The following is a 15,000-nucleotide window of genomic DNA, read 5'->3' as shown; positions in this document are numbered from 1 at the left end:
TTTACCCCATACCTTGAATTTTCAGGGGGAAAATTTAGATTTAAGTTACTGTTATTATCATTACTACAATTATAATTATCATTATTATTATGACATTCATAATGACAATAATAATTATAGAAATGAAGACTTTTACATGAAAATACTGGATGGTGTATTTCCCCTTCATCAACAGATCAAGTATTTCTATATCTGTAGATTTTAATAATTCCTATTTATATGCTCATCTGCTTAAACTTCAGAAACTTTCACTCATCAAGGAAAATATTTCTGCAAAAACTAGACCCTAAAAATTGATGAGAAAATATATTACTAATGGGTCAAGAAAACATGGAATTTTAGATTCTTTCTTTTAATAATATTACATTTCTATCAATATTACTGAGGTCTAATGAAACTGTATTCAACATGTCTTTTCCATCCATAAAAAAGTCAGGTGCAGATAAAATAAAAGTAAATAAACTAGTAAAGTTACACTATCATATATATAATCTTTTAAATTTCAAGAATGGTTAAAGTAAAAATGAAAAACACAGTAAAATTGAAATATAACATATCATTTTATAACACAGTACTGAACACACACAAATATAAAAGTTCTAGTCCTCCTGATTCTTGCTGCGTTTTCTAGGAAGATCTATCTCTAGGTGGGACCAAGACGAAGCACACTTTGGATCTGGACAAAAAGGACTCTGAGTGCCATTTCGAACCCAAAACTTACCGCCACACTGCCGATGAACTTTCACCTCACATTGTGTACAACTGTATCCCTGTGTAAGAAAATAAGCAATATTGGTCATTCAGCATGCCAAACTGCCACAGCATCAATTATCACCATGATTCAAAGAGTACACTTGATTATTCTTATCAGTTGTTAAAATAGGTTATATTTTTGTATAAACTGTGCCTCTTTGAACAAAAGAAACAGAGATGCAGGGAGGGGAGAGAGAGATGGAGAGAGAGTGTGAGAGACAAAGACAGAGACACAAACAGACAGACAGTCACCATGTTACTGAGGTGTTTACCTTTGTCTCCAGTGTATCAAATATGGTATTTCATGTTTTGCTGATATACCTTTGATGTCATTAACACTCTTATATAACACTGGTGAAAGTGACATGAAGGTTCAGTTAAGTTCATGGAAATATTCTAGGTGCCTTGGTTTGAACTACAATAAGAAAAGATAACTTATTTGTTTTTTAATTTTTTAGGGAAGTTCTAAAAAAATCATCCTTATTCCATATTGGAAGGTTATTGTTTACAAATGACTTACAAAGATTAGAGACAAAAAAAATAATGCTTCTCATAAAGCCATGATACGTTCATTAACTATTTACACATTCCATGTATCCATAATCATGTATACACATGAGTATATACTTTACAAAAAAAGACTATAATTTCATACCTTCAAGGATATCAGCTTGCAAAAAAAACACTTGTAGATAAAGTCTTCAAACTGCTCTTCCAGATAACTCTGTAGTTCTGCCGTTGAGAGAGCACTCAGAGATAGAATCTTCTCTTCATCAGCATGCTTAAAAAGAAGTACTTTTTGTTACTTATATGTCTTTTGGACATTTAATGAATAGACAAGAAAATCCACGTGGAGGAAAATAAATGAAATGCTATGAATTTTAACTCTCCCACTTCCCTCCCCCTCCCTCTTTCTGCTTCTGCCTCTTAGTCTCTCTCTCTTCTCTGTCTGTCTGTCTGTCTGTCTGTCTGTCTGTCTGTCTGTCTGTCTGTCTGTGTCTCTCTCTCTCACACTCTCACACTCTTCCTCTCCCCCTCTCTCCCTCTCATCTTCTCTTCTTTTCTTCCTCTCTTCCTCTCTCCCTTTCTCCTCTCTATCCTCTCCTCTCCTCTCCTCTCTCCCTCATACCTTATTTCTTTCCTCCCCTCCCTTCTCCCTCTTCCTCTCCCACTCTCTCATCCATTACATACACACATATCTCACAGATATTCTTTCTCTTTCCTTCACAGTACTTTCTTATACCATTAAAAAAATTACCATGCATCTGAATACTACATATTATAACAACAAGAATAAGAAGTACTGAATTTGATACTCCTAACATTGGATACTCAAACCATTGGTAGAGGTAAAAAAATACCTGTAAAAGCCATCCATCCTGCACAAGGCGTTCTACAAGTGCTTCACTTTCTCCGATCTTCAGTCTTTGCTCTAAATTGAAGGCCATGTTGATGGCCTCCGTGATGGGTATGGTGCCTTCTTCTGACTGTACGATTGCTTCTATAATTTTTCGAAATAAGGCCAACTCTGGTGGTGTATAGGTTGAGTTCATTCTGAAGTACACAGTTAAAACTAGTTATGAAACATCACAAGTCATCTGTCATTTTTTTCTATTCCTTTTTATAAGTTGCTAAATTAAAATCATATTTTTTTTTTTTGTGTGTGTGTGTGTGTGTGTGTGTGTGTGTGTGTGTGTGTGTGTGTGTGTGTGTGTGTGTGTGTGTGTGTGTGTGTGTGTGTGTGTGTGTGTGTGTGTGTGTGTGTGTGTGTGAGATACTGTATGCTTAACCTGGATGGTGATTTGATCCATCATTATATCAAAATTGCCTAACAAGTAAAAATGCAGTATATGAAAATACTATACATGTAAAATATACATGAAAAACATAATGATCACACAATGAAATTGGAATTTACTTATTCATTCCTTCTGTTAAAAACAAACTGGACATATCAGAGAGTTCAATTTTCCAAAATCAATACTATCAATATAAAAGATATCTACACGCTTTAATTGCATGTGTGGATTTCAATATGAAATACATTTAGGGTTATTGTCACTGTCATTTCTACATTTTCTTCAATTCATATGCTAAAATGAAACACTAAGATAAATGATATTTGGATATATCAACAAGGGAATTGAATGAAACAAAGAACATGAATACAAGCTATTTTCATTGTAATCAATGAGAAAAATAAAAAACATAATTAATCAATAGATAAATAATAAAAAAAAATCATAAAGTATGTGGTAATAAAAATAAATGAGAAAAATACATTTTTCTATCATTAATAATGCAAAGACGATAAATGACTGATTGCAAAAGATGAAAAAAACTGACCATATCTAACCCTTCCGGGGCAAGCCTGTTTCATGGGGTAGGATCACTTTTGTGGTGTAATTTTATTTTTGTTGACACTACAAATAATTTATTCTATTCATTCAGTTGTGTAACTAGGGCATCACACCAAATGCTAGTTAGTATCGCAGTAATATTATCATATCATACACACAGTCATATATCATACCTAAGTCTAGAAAAAATAGAAAACAAGAACATCTTAAGTTGCCCACCCATGGCTGCACATCTTTAGATATGACACGTCCCGGTAGGGTTAACTTATCTTGCATCAATGTGAATATAACTGTAATAGTAGCCACAAACCTTGTAGCATCATTGTCAAAAAGATTGACCAAGACAAAACATTGAGAGTCAGATGCATGATCCTCTTGAATAGACTTCCGAATTACCAAGTGAATTTGTTCCAGCTCCGCATTGATCTCCTTCACAAACTCCAGAAGATTGTCAGCACTGACTGTTGAGCAATAAGCAATTATGTGGATAAGTATCTTCTGTATGTAATACTGCATATTGATTAACTCCAAATTTAAAATCTTGTCTTTAAATAATGACTATCATTTAATTATGAAACTATACCTATTGTCTTTCAAATAATTCCCATTAAAACCTTTAAAACATTATGAATTCTTCACTCTAACATAAATGCTCCACAGAAGTCATGTTTTATGAAACAGCCAAATAAATACAAGCATATACCTTAACATATTCATGACATGTAACTAAATCTTTGCACTTCCTAAGGTAGAGTATACATAAACTACATTCACTTACATGATAAAAATGCATACTCAAAAATGTTTCTTTCATTTATAACTCTTTTCATCACTTATAATTGTCATTTTTATCATTATGATATTTGTCCTAACGTTTCCTCCATGAATACTTTAACAATTCAATCTTTAATACTCAAAAGCAAATTAAAGAAACATCTTTCAGTCCTTGTAAGACTTCAGATGAGAGCAGGTGATACAGCCCCTCTTCCAACTTACATCCACCCATATTTTAATTTTTACATTGATTTATATGCCAGTTTCTTTAAAAAGAGCCTCACTAGCAGACTTTTTTTCCTATAAACAATAAGAAAATGGATAAACACAACAATGATTTCAATATAAATGATGACATTCATTTTCACTCTCTATGTGAGTGAATAAATGAAAACCTTTCCTCATAAAACATTTTCCATTCAAAACCATTAGCTAACCAAATGATGTTTAAGCCCATTATATTTCTCCTCAACATTTCATAAACTACAAGTACTCTACTTTTTACGTAGAAGATCTACATCTACATAAAATGCACCTAGAAATTTCATTGCTATATTTGTAGAAAAACTAATCAGTTTTAAGTATTTATTTCTTATACAATTTTTTTTCATTCAATGGCATATTTCACAGTACAAAGAGTACAATAAATTAGAAGATTTATCAGAGGTGGTTCAAACATGAACATAGTATATATTGCAGCAAAGTTATTGATAAGTGAACAGTGATGCATGGAAGTTCACACAGTAATCATTTTACTGTATCCACTCTCATTATTATTCAATTCTCATTGGGTATACATATAATTTTGTGTGTAAACTTAGTATAAATCTAAAAACTTGTAAATCCTATATTTTCACTGGGCTCTTTATGTCTCTGAAGTTTAATATTATCAGTATAATGTCAAGTTTAAGTTTAGGATGAATTCCCCTAAACTCACTGCGCAGGAGTAGTAACATGTACATGCCAAAAATGTTTTTGGCCTGAGGACTTGTGGCAAGACATGGGTGCCATTAGTTGTCATGGCATATTTCACATTGGGGAAGAGTGGGATGCTGTGTTTCTCTATTACACTATGAGTAACAACTCTATTTAGTGATCTATGATGGTAATTGCAAGTCTAAAATCCCAAATGATGGCACCACTTTCTCTTAGCAGCTGCAGGAAAGAAAGCCTTGAAGGTCTTATAACATTGTAAAACATAAAAACAATAAAATGACTAACACAAATACAGCTCTAGCATTAAAATAAGTGAATGAAATAGAGCAGGAAAAAATGCTATATGCTTGGTAAAGCTCACTAGCTCACTAGCCATGCAAAGGGCACTAGTGCCCTTCTTGGTGACCAGTAAAGCAACCTATCCCTGTCTGCAATGAGTTGAGGAACGTTATTCTGTAGTCATACAAATAAGCAAAATAAGGCAAAAGTTTTGTTTGACTATATCAATTCCTGATCCTTTCTTTGGAGGATATAGTATGACTATGGCAGCCAAAACATTTTGACCAGTGTATAGGATTGGTTTTGTGACAGTTTCATTAAAGAAAAATATGTTGTATGCAAAAAAAAATTGATATATGATACATATTAATTGTCTTTCAGTTTATAGTTCTACAAACAGAAGGTACATACACTAACCATTGAATTTTGCACAACATTTTTCATGGATGCTTTTAACTTCTTGTCCTAGAAGGAATCGTCTTGATGACAAAATTTGTAAGAACAGTCGATGAGCATTTGTGTATACCATTGTCTAGCCTGCAAAGATGAAAATAATGATCAAATATGACACTGAGTGTTATAATACAAGTGAGAATTTAAAAAAAAACAAAAAAATCCTTAACAGAACAAGTAAAAAAAAATCCTGCAACTAATAATCTAGACAAAATCAAGAACAATACACAAGTATAATGTGATCCAAGCTAGTGGTTACAGGAATTTGACTGCTAATCTAGAAGAATGGTAAGAAAGGTTGTAAAATAAGGAAATAGGGATTTGCATATTAGCTATTCTCCATTAGAAAAAAAAGAAAAAGAAAAAAAGTATGCCATACACATCAACAGATCTTTTGGAAAATACTAAATTTTAATTTAGGTTACTTTCAGCTTCTTTCAATAAATTATTCCTTAGTATATTTTTCTTGTTATTCAACCAATATCTTAAAACTATTCCAAATGTTATTATGACACATGCAATGACATATGCAGTGCTATATAATTGGCTCTTAACTCATCTCAACCCAGGCTTAACCCATTGCAGATGATTTACTTGCCCAGTCTCCAGAATAGGTTTTATTTCAGAGTGAGGCAGCTTCACGCACCATACCATGACTTTTCCCACTCTCTTTTAGTCACTCATTGTAATGCTACAGCCATTTTTGCGTTTCAATTTTTGTGTGTTTTACTGTATTCAGAGACATATATCTGTCATATAACAAGCTCTATCAATGCTGCAATTTACTAAAATTTTAGTTTAGGGTCCATATCAGCTCATTATTTTCTTTATACTCAGTGTGATAAAAGTATTGCTGTTTTATGGGAGAACAAAAATCAACTTTAGTTTTTCATATTTATGTACTGTCATTAACCCTCTCTGGACGGGTGGTACAGTACTGTACCGCTCATTCAAAAGCCCAGTGGCCAGGCGGCACAGTATTGTGCCAGCCATTTAATTGATTTAGGCCTAAGCGTTCGAAAGCCCCGGCTTTGTGACATTCAAGGCTAGAATGCCCCCGTCGTGAGTGGGTTAATGAATTCAAAACATATAAAGTCCACAATGAAGATAACATGAAGAGGTAGGGAAGAGGAAGGAAACACGTGCTTATGACTGTGAGTGCTACAGTAAAAGGTATCCCTACTGGCACAGGGGCACATTATAGACATTGGGCATGGTTTGAGTCACCTTCCTCTTCTCATTCTGCCTGCACATCCTTCATCTGCAGTACTTTAGAACAAGAGGTCGGCAACTTGCTATGTGGTATCACTCTATAAAGATAGTGAATAGGTACCATTCAAGGCTCTCTCTCCCGCTGGTGCTAGAAGAAAGTGGTGCCATCTATGCTTTGGATGTTAGGTGAAACCTATTTTGCTTAACCCATTGCAGACGGAGATAAATTTGCTTGCCCAGCCTCCAGGATAGGTTTTATTTTAGAGAGAGACCGCTTGAAGCAATATAATTTGAAGCATCCCAGTCTCTTTCAGTCATTCATTGTAAAACTAGAGCGGTTTTTGTGTTTTATTTTTTTGTGTGTTTTATTGAGTTTAGAGACTTATATGTGCCATATGACAGGCTCTATCAGTGCTGCAGTTGACTAAAATTGTAGTATATTATCCATATTAGCTCATTATCTTTTTTTATACTCAATGTGATAGAAGTATTTCTGTTTTATGGGAGGACTAAAGGCAACTTTATTTTTTCTTATTTTTGTACTGTCATGAACGAATATGAAACATATAACCACCTACAATAAAGATAACAACAAGAGGTAGGGAAGAGGAATGAAACCTGTGCTTATGACTGTGAGTGCCACATTGAAAGGCATCCATATTGGCACAGGAGCACATTTTAGACACTGGGTATGGATTGAGTCACCTTCCTCTTCTCGTTCTGCCTGCACATCCTTCATCGGCGGTACTTTAGAGTAAGGGCTCATCAACTTCGTGTGTGCCATCGCTCTATAGAGACAGTGCTTGCTAGAGACCGTGGATGGGTGCCATTCAAGGCTCTCTCACCTGCTGGTGCTAGGAAAAAGTGGTGCCACCTAGGTTTTGGACGTTAAGCTTGCACGATATTACGGTAATTATAGTAATTAGGACTGCAGTAGCCATCATCACTCATTCCTTTTTCATAGCAAAATAAAATAGCACAGTGATCCAAAATCCCCGAACGTCGTGTAAGTCATGACGCCCGTCGTCAGGCCAAAGCTCCTACGTCATGTATGTCATGACACCCGTACGCAATGGGTTAATATGGCAATTATAGTAATTATGACTGCAGTTATCATCATCACTCACTCATTACTCATAGCACAATAAAATAACATAGTGACTCAAAATCCCTAAACGTCATGTACATCATGACGCCTAAAGCTCCCGCATCATTTATGTCATAACACCCATACACAATGGGTTAAGATATGCAAATCTGATTATCTGAGAACTTGTTTTAGATATATTCTAAAATACTACAAAGAAATAAATAAAATACGAAATACTGACAAAAACTATTACATACCAAATAATGGTAAAAAACTGTAAGATGTATGTATGAATATCAAATATGTATACCTATATTACTAAACAACAGTTAGGTAATTTTGTGCCACTATGACTTGTTTGTTGTGACACTCACAGCTATAAGCACAGTTCACATTCCCCTTCTTCATTTCTTCATGTTTCTTCCATTAGGAATGATTATTTCATTCTTACTAGTTTAAAAATGTAAAGAATTTTTAAAAAATGCTTTTTGACCTTTCATAACACTAATGCTTCTGTTATAGTGAGTCTAAAGAACATAATGAGCTGATATATAATCATATAATCATAATCTGATATATAATTTATCTAAACATTGAGACAAACTATCAGATGGCAAATTTAAGCCTTATAATGTAGTTTCAACATCAAAAATAATTTAGAATTTTAATGAATGAATTAAAGAGGGCAAGAAAGCCTTGGGTAAATCATGTGATGGTTCCTCCCTCTGAAATAAAATCTGTCTGGTGTGCCATCATGTGATCAAAACAAGAAAATGGATGACTCATTTCCAATGGATTAAGCAAACAATTGTTGGCTAGGTCTATAATCTCTACACCTATCAATACTCTGTCTTTGCCAGAGTATCAATATGTGTAGAGGATGTTGGACACTATACAGCCTCAATTATGAACACTACTATAAGTGGACAATACATCAAAATACAATGCAGTTCATAAATGACCAAATCTATCATTATGGGTGACATATACCTTTTGGTTTCTATATTTTTGTTCAATAAAAATGTTACAGATGAAGTGTCTGAGATTTCATAAAGTTATTAATGCTATGGGTTGTTTACTTTGAAAGCCTCAGTCTTATACATTAAAAAATACCAATCTTCCCTGTAGAATTACCCTAACAACAACCAATTATACTAAGAAGTAATATACTTATATACTAAGAAAAAAAGTAAAATCAGATAATGCAAAGTACAATGTACCATTATCCTATGCCAAAAAAAACACAACTCAAACAACAAACAGTTAATTATATCATATATTGGTGAATAACAATAAAAAAAGCCATGTGAATTGATAAAATGAAAAGAACGACAGAATATTACAGCTGGAGATGTATCGTTGGCCAAAACCATTATAAACCTTACCCAATTTATGGCATAATCTCCCTTCTTGATTATCTGTCTCTTTAATCCTTCTAAAGAATATGCAATTATAACCAATTTACCTGTTTCTCTTCCACAGGGCATTAATCAGTATGGTGCAATTGTAGTTATATTTTACTTCAAGCCTTTGAAATATTCTGCCTTATCGCCTGGAATACGCGGGATTGCGTTGTTAGCGTGTTCATGTTAAAACAGATTGCGGATATCCCGGCTCGTTTTCCCTTCTCTTTTATTTTTTAGATATTCCTATAAATTGCTGTTTTGTTATATCGATTACTGATCAGTTTGTATATATAGATATATATATGTATATATATATGTGCATATATTTATGTATATATGTACGTATATATGTATATGAATATATATATATATATATATATATATATATATATATATACATATATATATGTAATATATATATATATTATATATATATATATATATATATATATATATATATATATATATATATGTATATATATATATGTATATATATATTATTATATATATATATATATATATATAATATATATATATATATATATAATATATATATATATATATATACATCTATCTATCTGACTATCTATCTATCTATCTATCTATCTATCTATATCTATATCTATCTATCTATATATCTATCTATAAATCTATCTATCTATATATATATATATAATTATATATATATATATACATATATATATATATATATATATATATATATATATATATATATATATATAATATATATATATATATATATATATATACACAACATATATATATATAATATATATATATATATTTATATATATATAATATATATATATATGTATATATGTATATATTGTGTGTGTGTGTGTGTGTGTGTATACAACCATAACAGTTAATGGTATTATCATTGTTGTTATTGTTTTCTTTTTGTCAGTTTCATTATTATTATTTAACTTATTTAAATTATTTTAGACTTTTGTTTCTATTGTTTTTATTTTATTTTTTCCCACTATTCTTGATATCATGACAATGATATTATTATTATTATCATTATTATCATTATTATTATTATCATTACTATTGTCATCATCTGTACCGTCGGCATTGTTTTTTTGTTTATTTGTTGTTGTTTTTTCAATACCATCATCACCATCCTTACCACCATCACTACCTTCACCACCACCTTCACTACCACTTTCACCACCACCTTCTACAACACCTTCTCCACCACCTTCTCCATCACCTTCACCACCACTTTCACCACCACCTTCTCCACCACCTTCACGAACACCTCCACCTCCTTCACCACCACCTTCACCACCACTTTCACCACCTTCACCTTCTTCATCATTATCATCATCACTACACACACACGCGTGCGTTTTTATCTTCATTATTATCATCATCATTCCTATCACGCTATCATTTCGTCATCATCATCGCCATTCCCCCTAGGTTCTTTTTCTTATTGTTATCATTACTGGTACTTCTACTGATACCTCTTTCCCCACTGTTATTTCATTGTCATTATCATTATTATCATCTTGATTAATGTAATCAGTGTTATTAATATTTTCATTATCTCTTTTTATTGTTATTGATTATTATCAGCAATATTATATCATTATCATTATGATAATCATTATCATTATTGATGCTATTGATATTGTGATTACTATTATCTTAATATTTTCATTATCTTTTTTTATTGTTATTGATTATTATCAGCAATATTATATCATTATTATTATGATATCATTATCATTATTGATACTGTTGTTATTGTGATTACTATTATCATTAGAATTATCATTATTGTTATCATTTTAATTCATATCAACGCTCAACGTCTTCTTCATCAACTTCATTACAGTCACTACTAGTACTATTTTCTTCATTGCTAGTAGCAGTAGTTGCAGTATCAGTGATATTAGCATCACCATCATTGTTATATTCGCTGTTGTTGTTGTTATCGTTATCATTATCATTATTGATTATTATTGTTGTTTTTATTACTATTATCTTTATCATTATTATCCTCAATATTTTCATAATTATCCTCATCCTCATCCTCATCCTTATCCTCATCCTCATCCTCATCCTCATCCTCATTCTCATCCTCATCCTCACCTTCCTCCTCATCATGAATATTACGTCTGTACATGCATGTGTATAATCAATATGTGATCAATGAATCCCTCACTCGCACAACTTCATTTCACTCGAGCTTCGACAGCTCAGTCAGTTGCGTGCAAGACTTCCGCTCAAGTGCTCCGTGTTCTTCAGAAGTTCGTCGATTTTTTTTCTCGTTTATATAATCATTCGTAGTGCTATCGTTAAAATTATTGGTATCATTGTCATTTTTATCATAATATTATTATCTTTATCATCATAATCTTTTTCATCCTCGTCATGATTATTAGTATCGCTCTTACTATTTTCTTTGTTACTATTAATATCTTTATCATGTCATCATTATCGATATCATTATCATTATTCCTTTCTTTATCCTCATCATCGTCATCATCATTATTTCCATGATAAGTTACAGTTGTTGATATTATTATCATCGTTAATATAATCATAATAAAATCATTAGAATTATATAATCATCATTATTACAATAGTTTTCATTGTTATTATTATTGTCATTATCATTATTGTTGCTATTACTATTACTATCATCATCATTGCTATCATTATTATCCTAATTATTATTATCTTTGTCATTGTCATTATTCAAATTGTTATTATCATTACTATAACGGTTACCATTATCATCATTATCATTATCATCATCATCTCATAATCATCGCCATTATCATAATCATCATAATCATTATCCCTGCTGTTGCTTTTATCACTATCATTATGATTATCATTATCATTGCTATCACTATTATTATCATAATTATTGTTATCATCAATATGGTTTTCGTATCATATTAATGCTAATAGTGATAGTACTGATGATAACAACGATAATGATAATGATGATAATACATATCAATACTATTTTGTACACTATCGATAATTACTATTATCATTATCATTATTATTGGTATCATCAGTATTATTACTATTATTATTTAGATCATTACTATCATTGTTATCATATAATTTTAATCGCTCTCACCATTATCATTAACATTATCATTATCATTATTATTAGTATCATTATCATCGTCATCAGCCTCACGATAATTATCATCATCATCTTCATCATCGGCGTCATTATCATCATCACCATCACAGTTAAGATAAAGAATTTCTTGAAACAAGCGAGAAATATTGTCAAAGCGAATCGACAGGTCAGGAAAGCGGCGCTTGGCAGCCTACGGGTTAAATTATAATTAGGTTAATAGGTAATGATACATACAGTGGAGGATAATCATAGATTCATTCTGTTATCATACACCTACAAGGGTGAACACATCCTTTAATGAGATCAAGCTTATAGTGCTCATAGATCTTGAATAAAAGATGGAGTTGAAATATTTCTTATGCTGAAAAACGTAATCAATATCCACTGTTAAAGCACAATAGCATTCATTGGTTCAAACATGCTAATTCAATTTACGCATTCACTGCTGCGAATTTGCAGGCCTAACTTAAGATCGTGATGGTACGAAGTATTATACTAGGGAATACAGCAGAACTATAAAATAAATACACCATAGACAGGCTTCTAAAATGACAGAATCATCAGAAAAGGGGGGTGATTTCATAACAGCTTGAGAAATTATTATTGAGAAAAAAAATAGAATGGGAAAAGTGATTTCAAGACCGCAAAGAATTTTAAAATATTTAAGAGGCACTACCATCTATATGCACATAATATAAAAGAAAGAGATCAGGAGTATATAAAACACAATCAGTTCTGTAAAAGTACACCTAACTTTTTTGTTTCTTGAATGGAGATGTTCTATTTTAATGGAAAATTTGTGGGCTGGAAGGTCATGGCCCAGGGATCAGTTTATTAGAATTTGGGATTTATCTCTAGGTTACAATTGAGGAGCTTATCTCTTGTGCAATCCTAGATAGAAAAAAAATATAAAGTGTGCAATTTGATATATACATCGCCAATGACCTAAATTACACTAAAACTCGGAGCATTGGTATTATATAGATGTATTACTTTTATGTGTATTTGCTATACCAGGTACTAGTGTTATTGGTAGTAGTGGAAAAATAACAGGTGAGAAAGATTAATAAATTCGCAGTGAAAATACAATCCAACTGAATGAGTTGCACGAAGAGTTAAGAACCATTTTGAGACCACTTCCATACAGTAATATATCGCACCTTCTCTTCTACTACGGTTCACACGTCAGAACTACCCCTTCGCACTGGACTTTTCGAATTCAAATCAGAAGTCTGCAATAATTTTCCAGGAATATTCAAAGAGGTTCATACTTTCCATTAGAAAATAAAACTTCCGACCACCAGTAGGTTACGCAGCGGCCATCAAAGGGTCATCAACAGGTACAAGACGTACCATCGCCTCGCTCTTTTCCCAAATCTTCCTCGCCAGACCCATGTCGCTCGCCAGACCTGTCATTTTCCTTTCCTGAATAGTCAGAAGATAAAGCAAAATTAGAGATTAATTTCAACGGAATTGTTATCTATAAAGATCTTGATTAGTCTTGTTTCTTAATTATGTTGTTTTGTAATTACCATGCTATTGTCACTATTTTCTTATATGAATGTTTTCGATTGAGATAACTATCAGTATCTGGTTCCTAAAATATTTCTAGCTCATGCCTGATAAGACACAGCGAGGAAATGGCCTAATAATAGTTCAAGTAAGACCACTAATAGAGGTATTTATTAGTCTTCATATCGATCACCCTTGATATGCAGAAAATAAATTTGGGACTCACAGCACAGTCGGCGAAGAATGCACCAGTCACGTTCGCTACTTCGTCAGACCCAGCAAGATACACAATAGTCTTTGCTGCTTCCTCATCACTCTGTACACGGAAAACATAAGTGGAAATGTATATATTCCTATATATTTATTATATCCCTCTCCCTCTCCCCCTCTCCCCCTCCCCCTCTCCCTCTCCCCCTCCCCCTCGCACCTTCCCCTCCCCCTCTCCTCTCTTTCCCCTTCCCCTTTCCCTTTCCCCTTTCCCTTCCCCCCTCTTCCTTCCCCTTTCCCTTTCCCCCTCCCCCTCCCCCTCCCCTTCTCCTCTACCTCTTCCTCTTCCTCTCTCTCTCTCTCTCTCTCTCTCTCTCTCTCTCTCTCTCTCTCTCTCTCTCTCTCTCTCTCTCTCTCTCTCTCTCTCTCTCTCTCTCTCTCTCTCTCTCTCTTCTCTCTCTCCTCTCTCTCCTCTCTCTCTCTCTCTCTCTCTCTCTCTCTCTCTCTCTCCCTCTCCCTCTCCCTCTCCCTCTCCCTCTCCCTCTCCCTCTCCCTCTCCCTCTCCCTCTCCCTCTCCCTCTCCTCTCTACCCCTCTCTCCACTCCCTCTACCTCTCCCCTAATCCTAATATCCAAAAGCCTCCAAACAAACCCTCGTGACGAATCGAAGTAAGACGGAGTATAGACGCGCCAGGAAATTATTGCCTCGGAGGTAAGGTGCAGACGACACCATGCCCGGACAGAAGGAGTTCACAGTCACGCCTGGGGGAAAGATATACATTTGTGTGTATATGTAATATATATATATATATATATATATATATATATATATATATATATATATATATATATATGTATGTGTGTGTGTGTGTGTGTGTGT

At 33.1% G+C, this 15,000-nt stretch overlaps 2 protein-coding genes across 5 annotated transcripts in view; both read right to left on the bottom strand.

Annotated features, from left to right (window-relative positions):
• Positions 1-336: 336 nt before the first annotated feature.
• Positions 337-9,459, bottom strand: LOC122248772 (non-structural maintenance of chromosomes element 1 homolog). Of its 4 annotated transcripts, none has more exons than XM_043009042.2 (6): positions 9,323-9,459; positions 5,520-5,639; positions 3,424-3,574; positions 2,115-2,307; positions 1,409-1,534; positions 337-770 (listed from the first exon to the last, which is right to left on the bottom strand). In XM_043009042.2, the coding sequence occupies exons 2-6, from the start codon at positions 5,629-5,631 to the stop codon at positions 600-602; spliced, it is 753 nt and encodes a 250-aa protein (XP_042864976.1). In that variant the 5' UTR covers positions 5,632-5,639; positions 9,323-9,459; the 3' UTR covers positions 337-599. The 4 variants fall into 4 exon arrangements, with proteins under 4 accessions (XP_042864976.1, XP_086412497.1, XP_086412493.1 ...); XM_086556371.1 differs by lacking the exon at positions 9,323-9,459 and adding an exon at positions 6,783-6,805; XM_086556367.1 differs by lacking the exon at positions 9,323-9,459 and adding an exon at positions 6,739-6,759.
• A 3,179-nt stretch (positions 9,460-12,638) lies between these two features.
• Positions 12,639-15,000, bottom strand: part of LOC122268172 (retinol dehydrogenase 13) — a 6,198-nt gene continuing 3,836 nt past the window's right edge. The window contains exons 7-9 of the mRNA XM_043038465.2: positions 14,773-14,882; positions 14,141-14,230; positions 12,639-13,827 (exon numbers count right to left, since the gene is read on the bottom strand). Coding sequence (XP_042894399.2) covers positions 13,711-13,827; positions 14,141-14,230; positions 14,773-14,882 — 317 coding nt within the window. The 3' untranslated portion in view covers positions 12,639-13,710. The remainder of the gene's footprint in view (positions 13,828-14,140; positions 14,231-14,772; positions 14,883-15,000) is intronic.

Source organism: Penaeus japonicus, unplaced genomic scaffold (assembly GCF_977035675.1).
Source record: "Penaeus japonicus unplaced genomic scaffold, GWHDUDI00000001_assembly GWHDUDI00000003, whole genome shotgun sequence".
Classification (NCBI taxonomy): Eukaryota; Metazoa; Arthropoda; class Malacostraca; order Decapoda; family Penaeidae; genus Penaeus; species Penaeus japonicus.
Note: the sequence above shows the minus strand (reverse complement) of the source record. Positions and strands in the feature narration are given on the sequence as shown.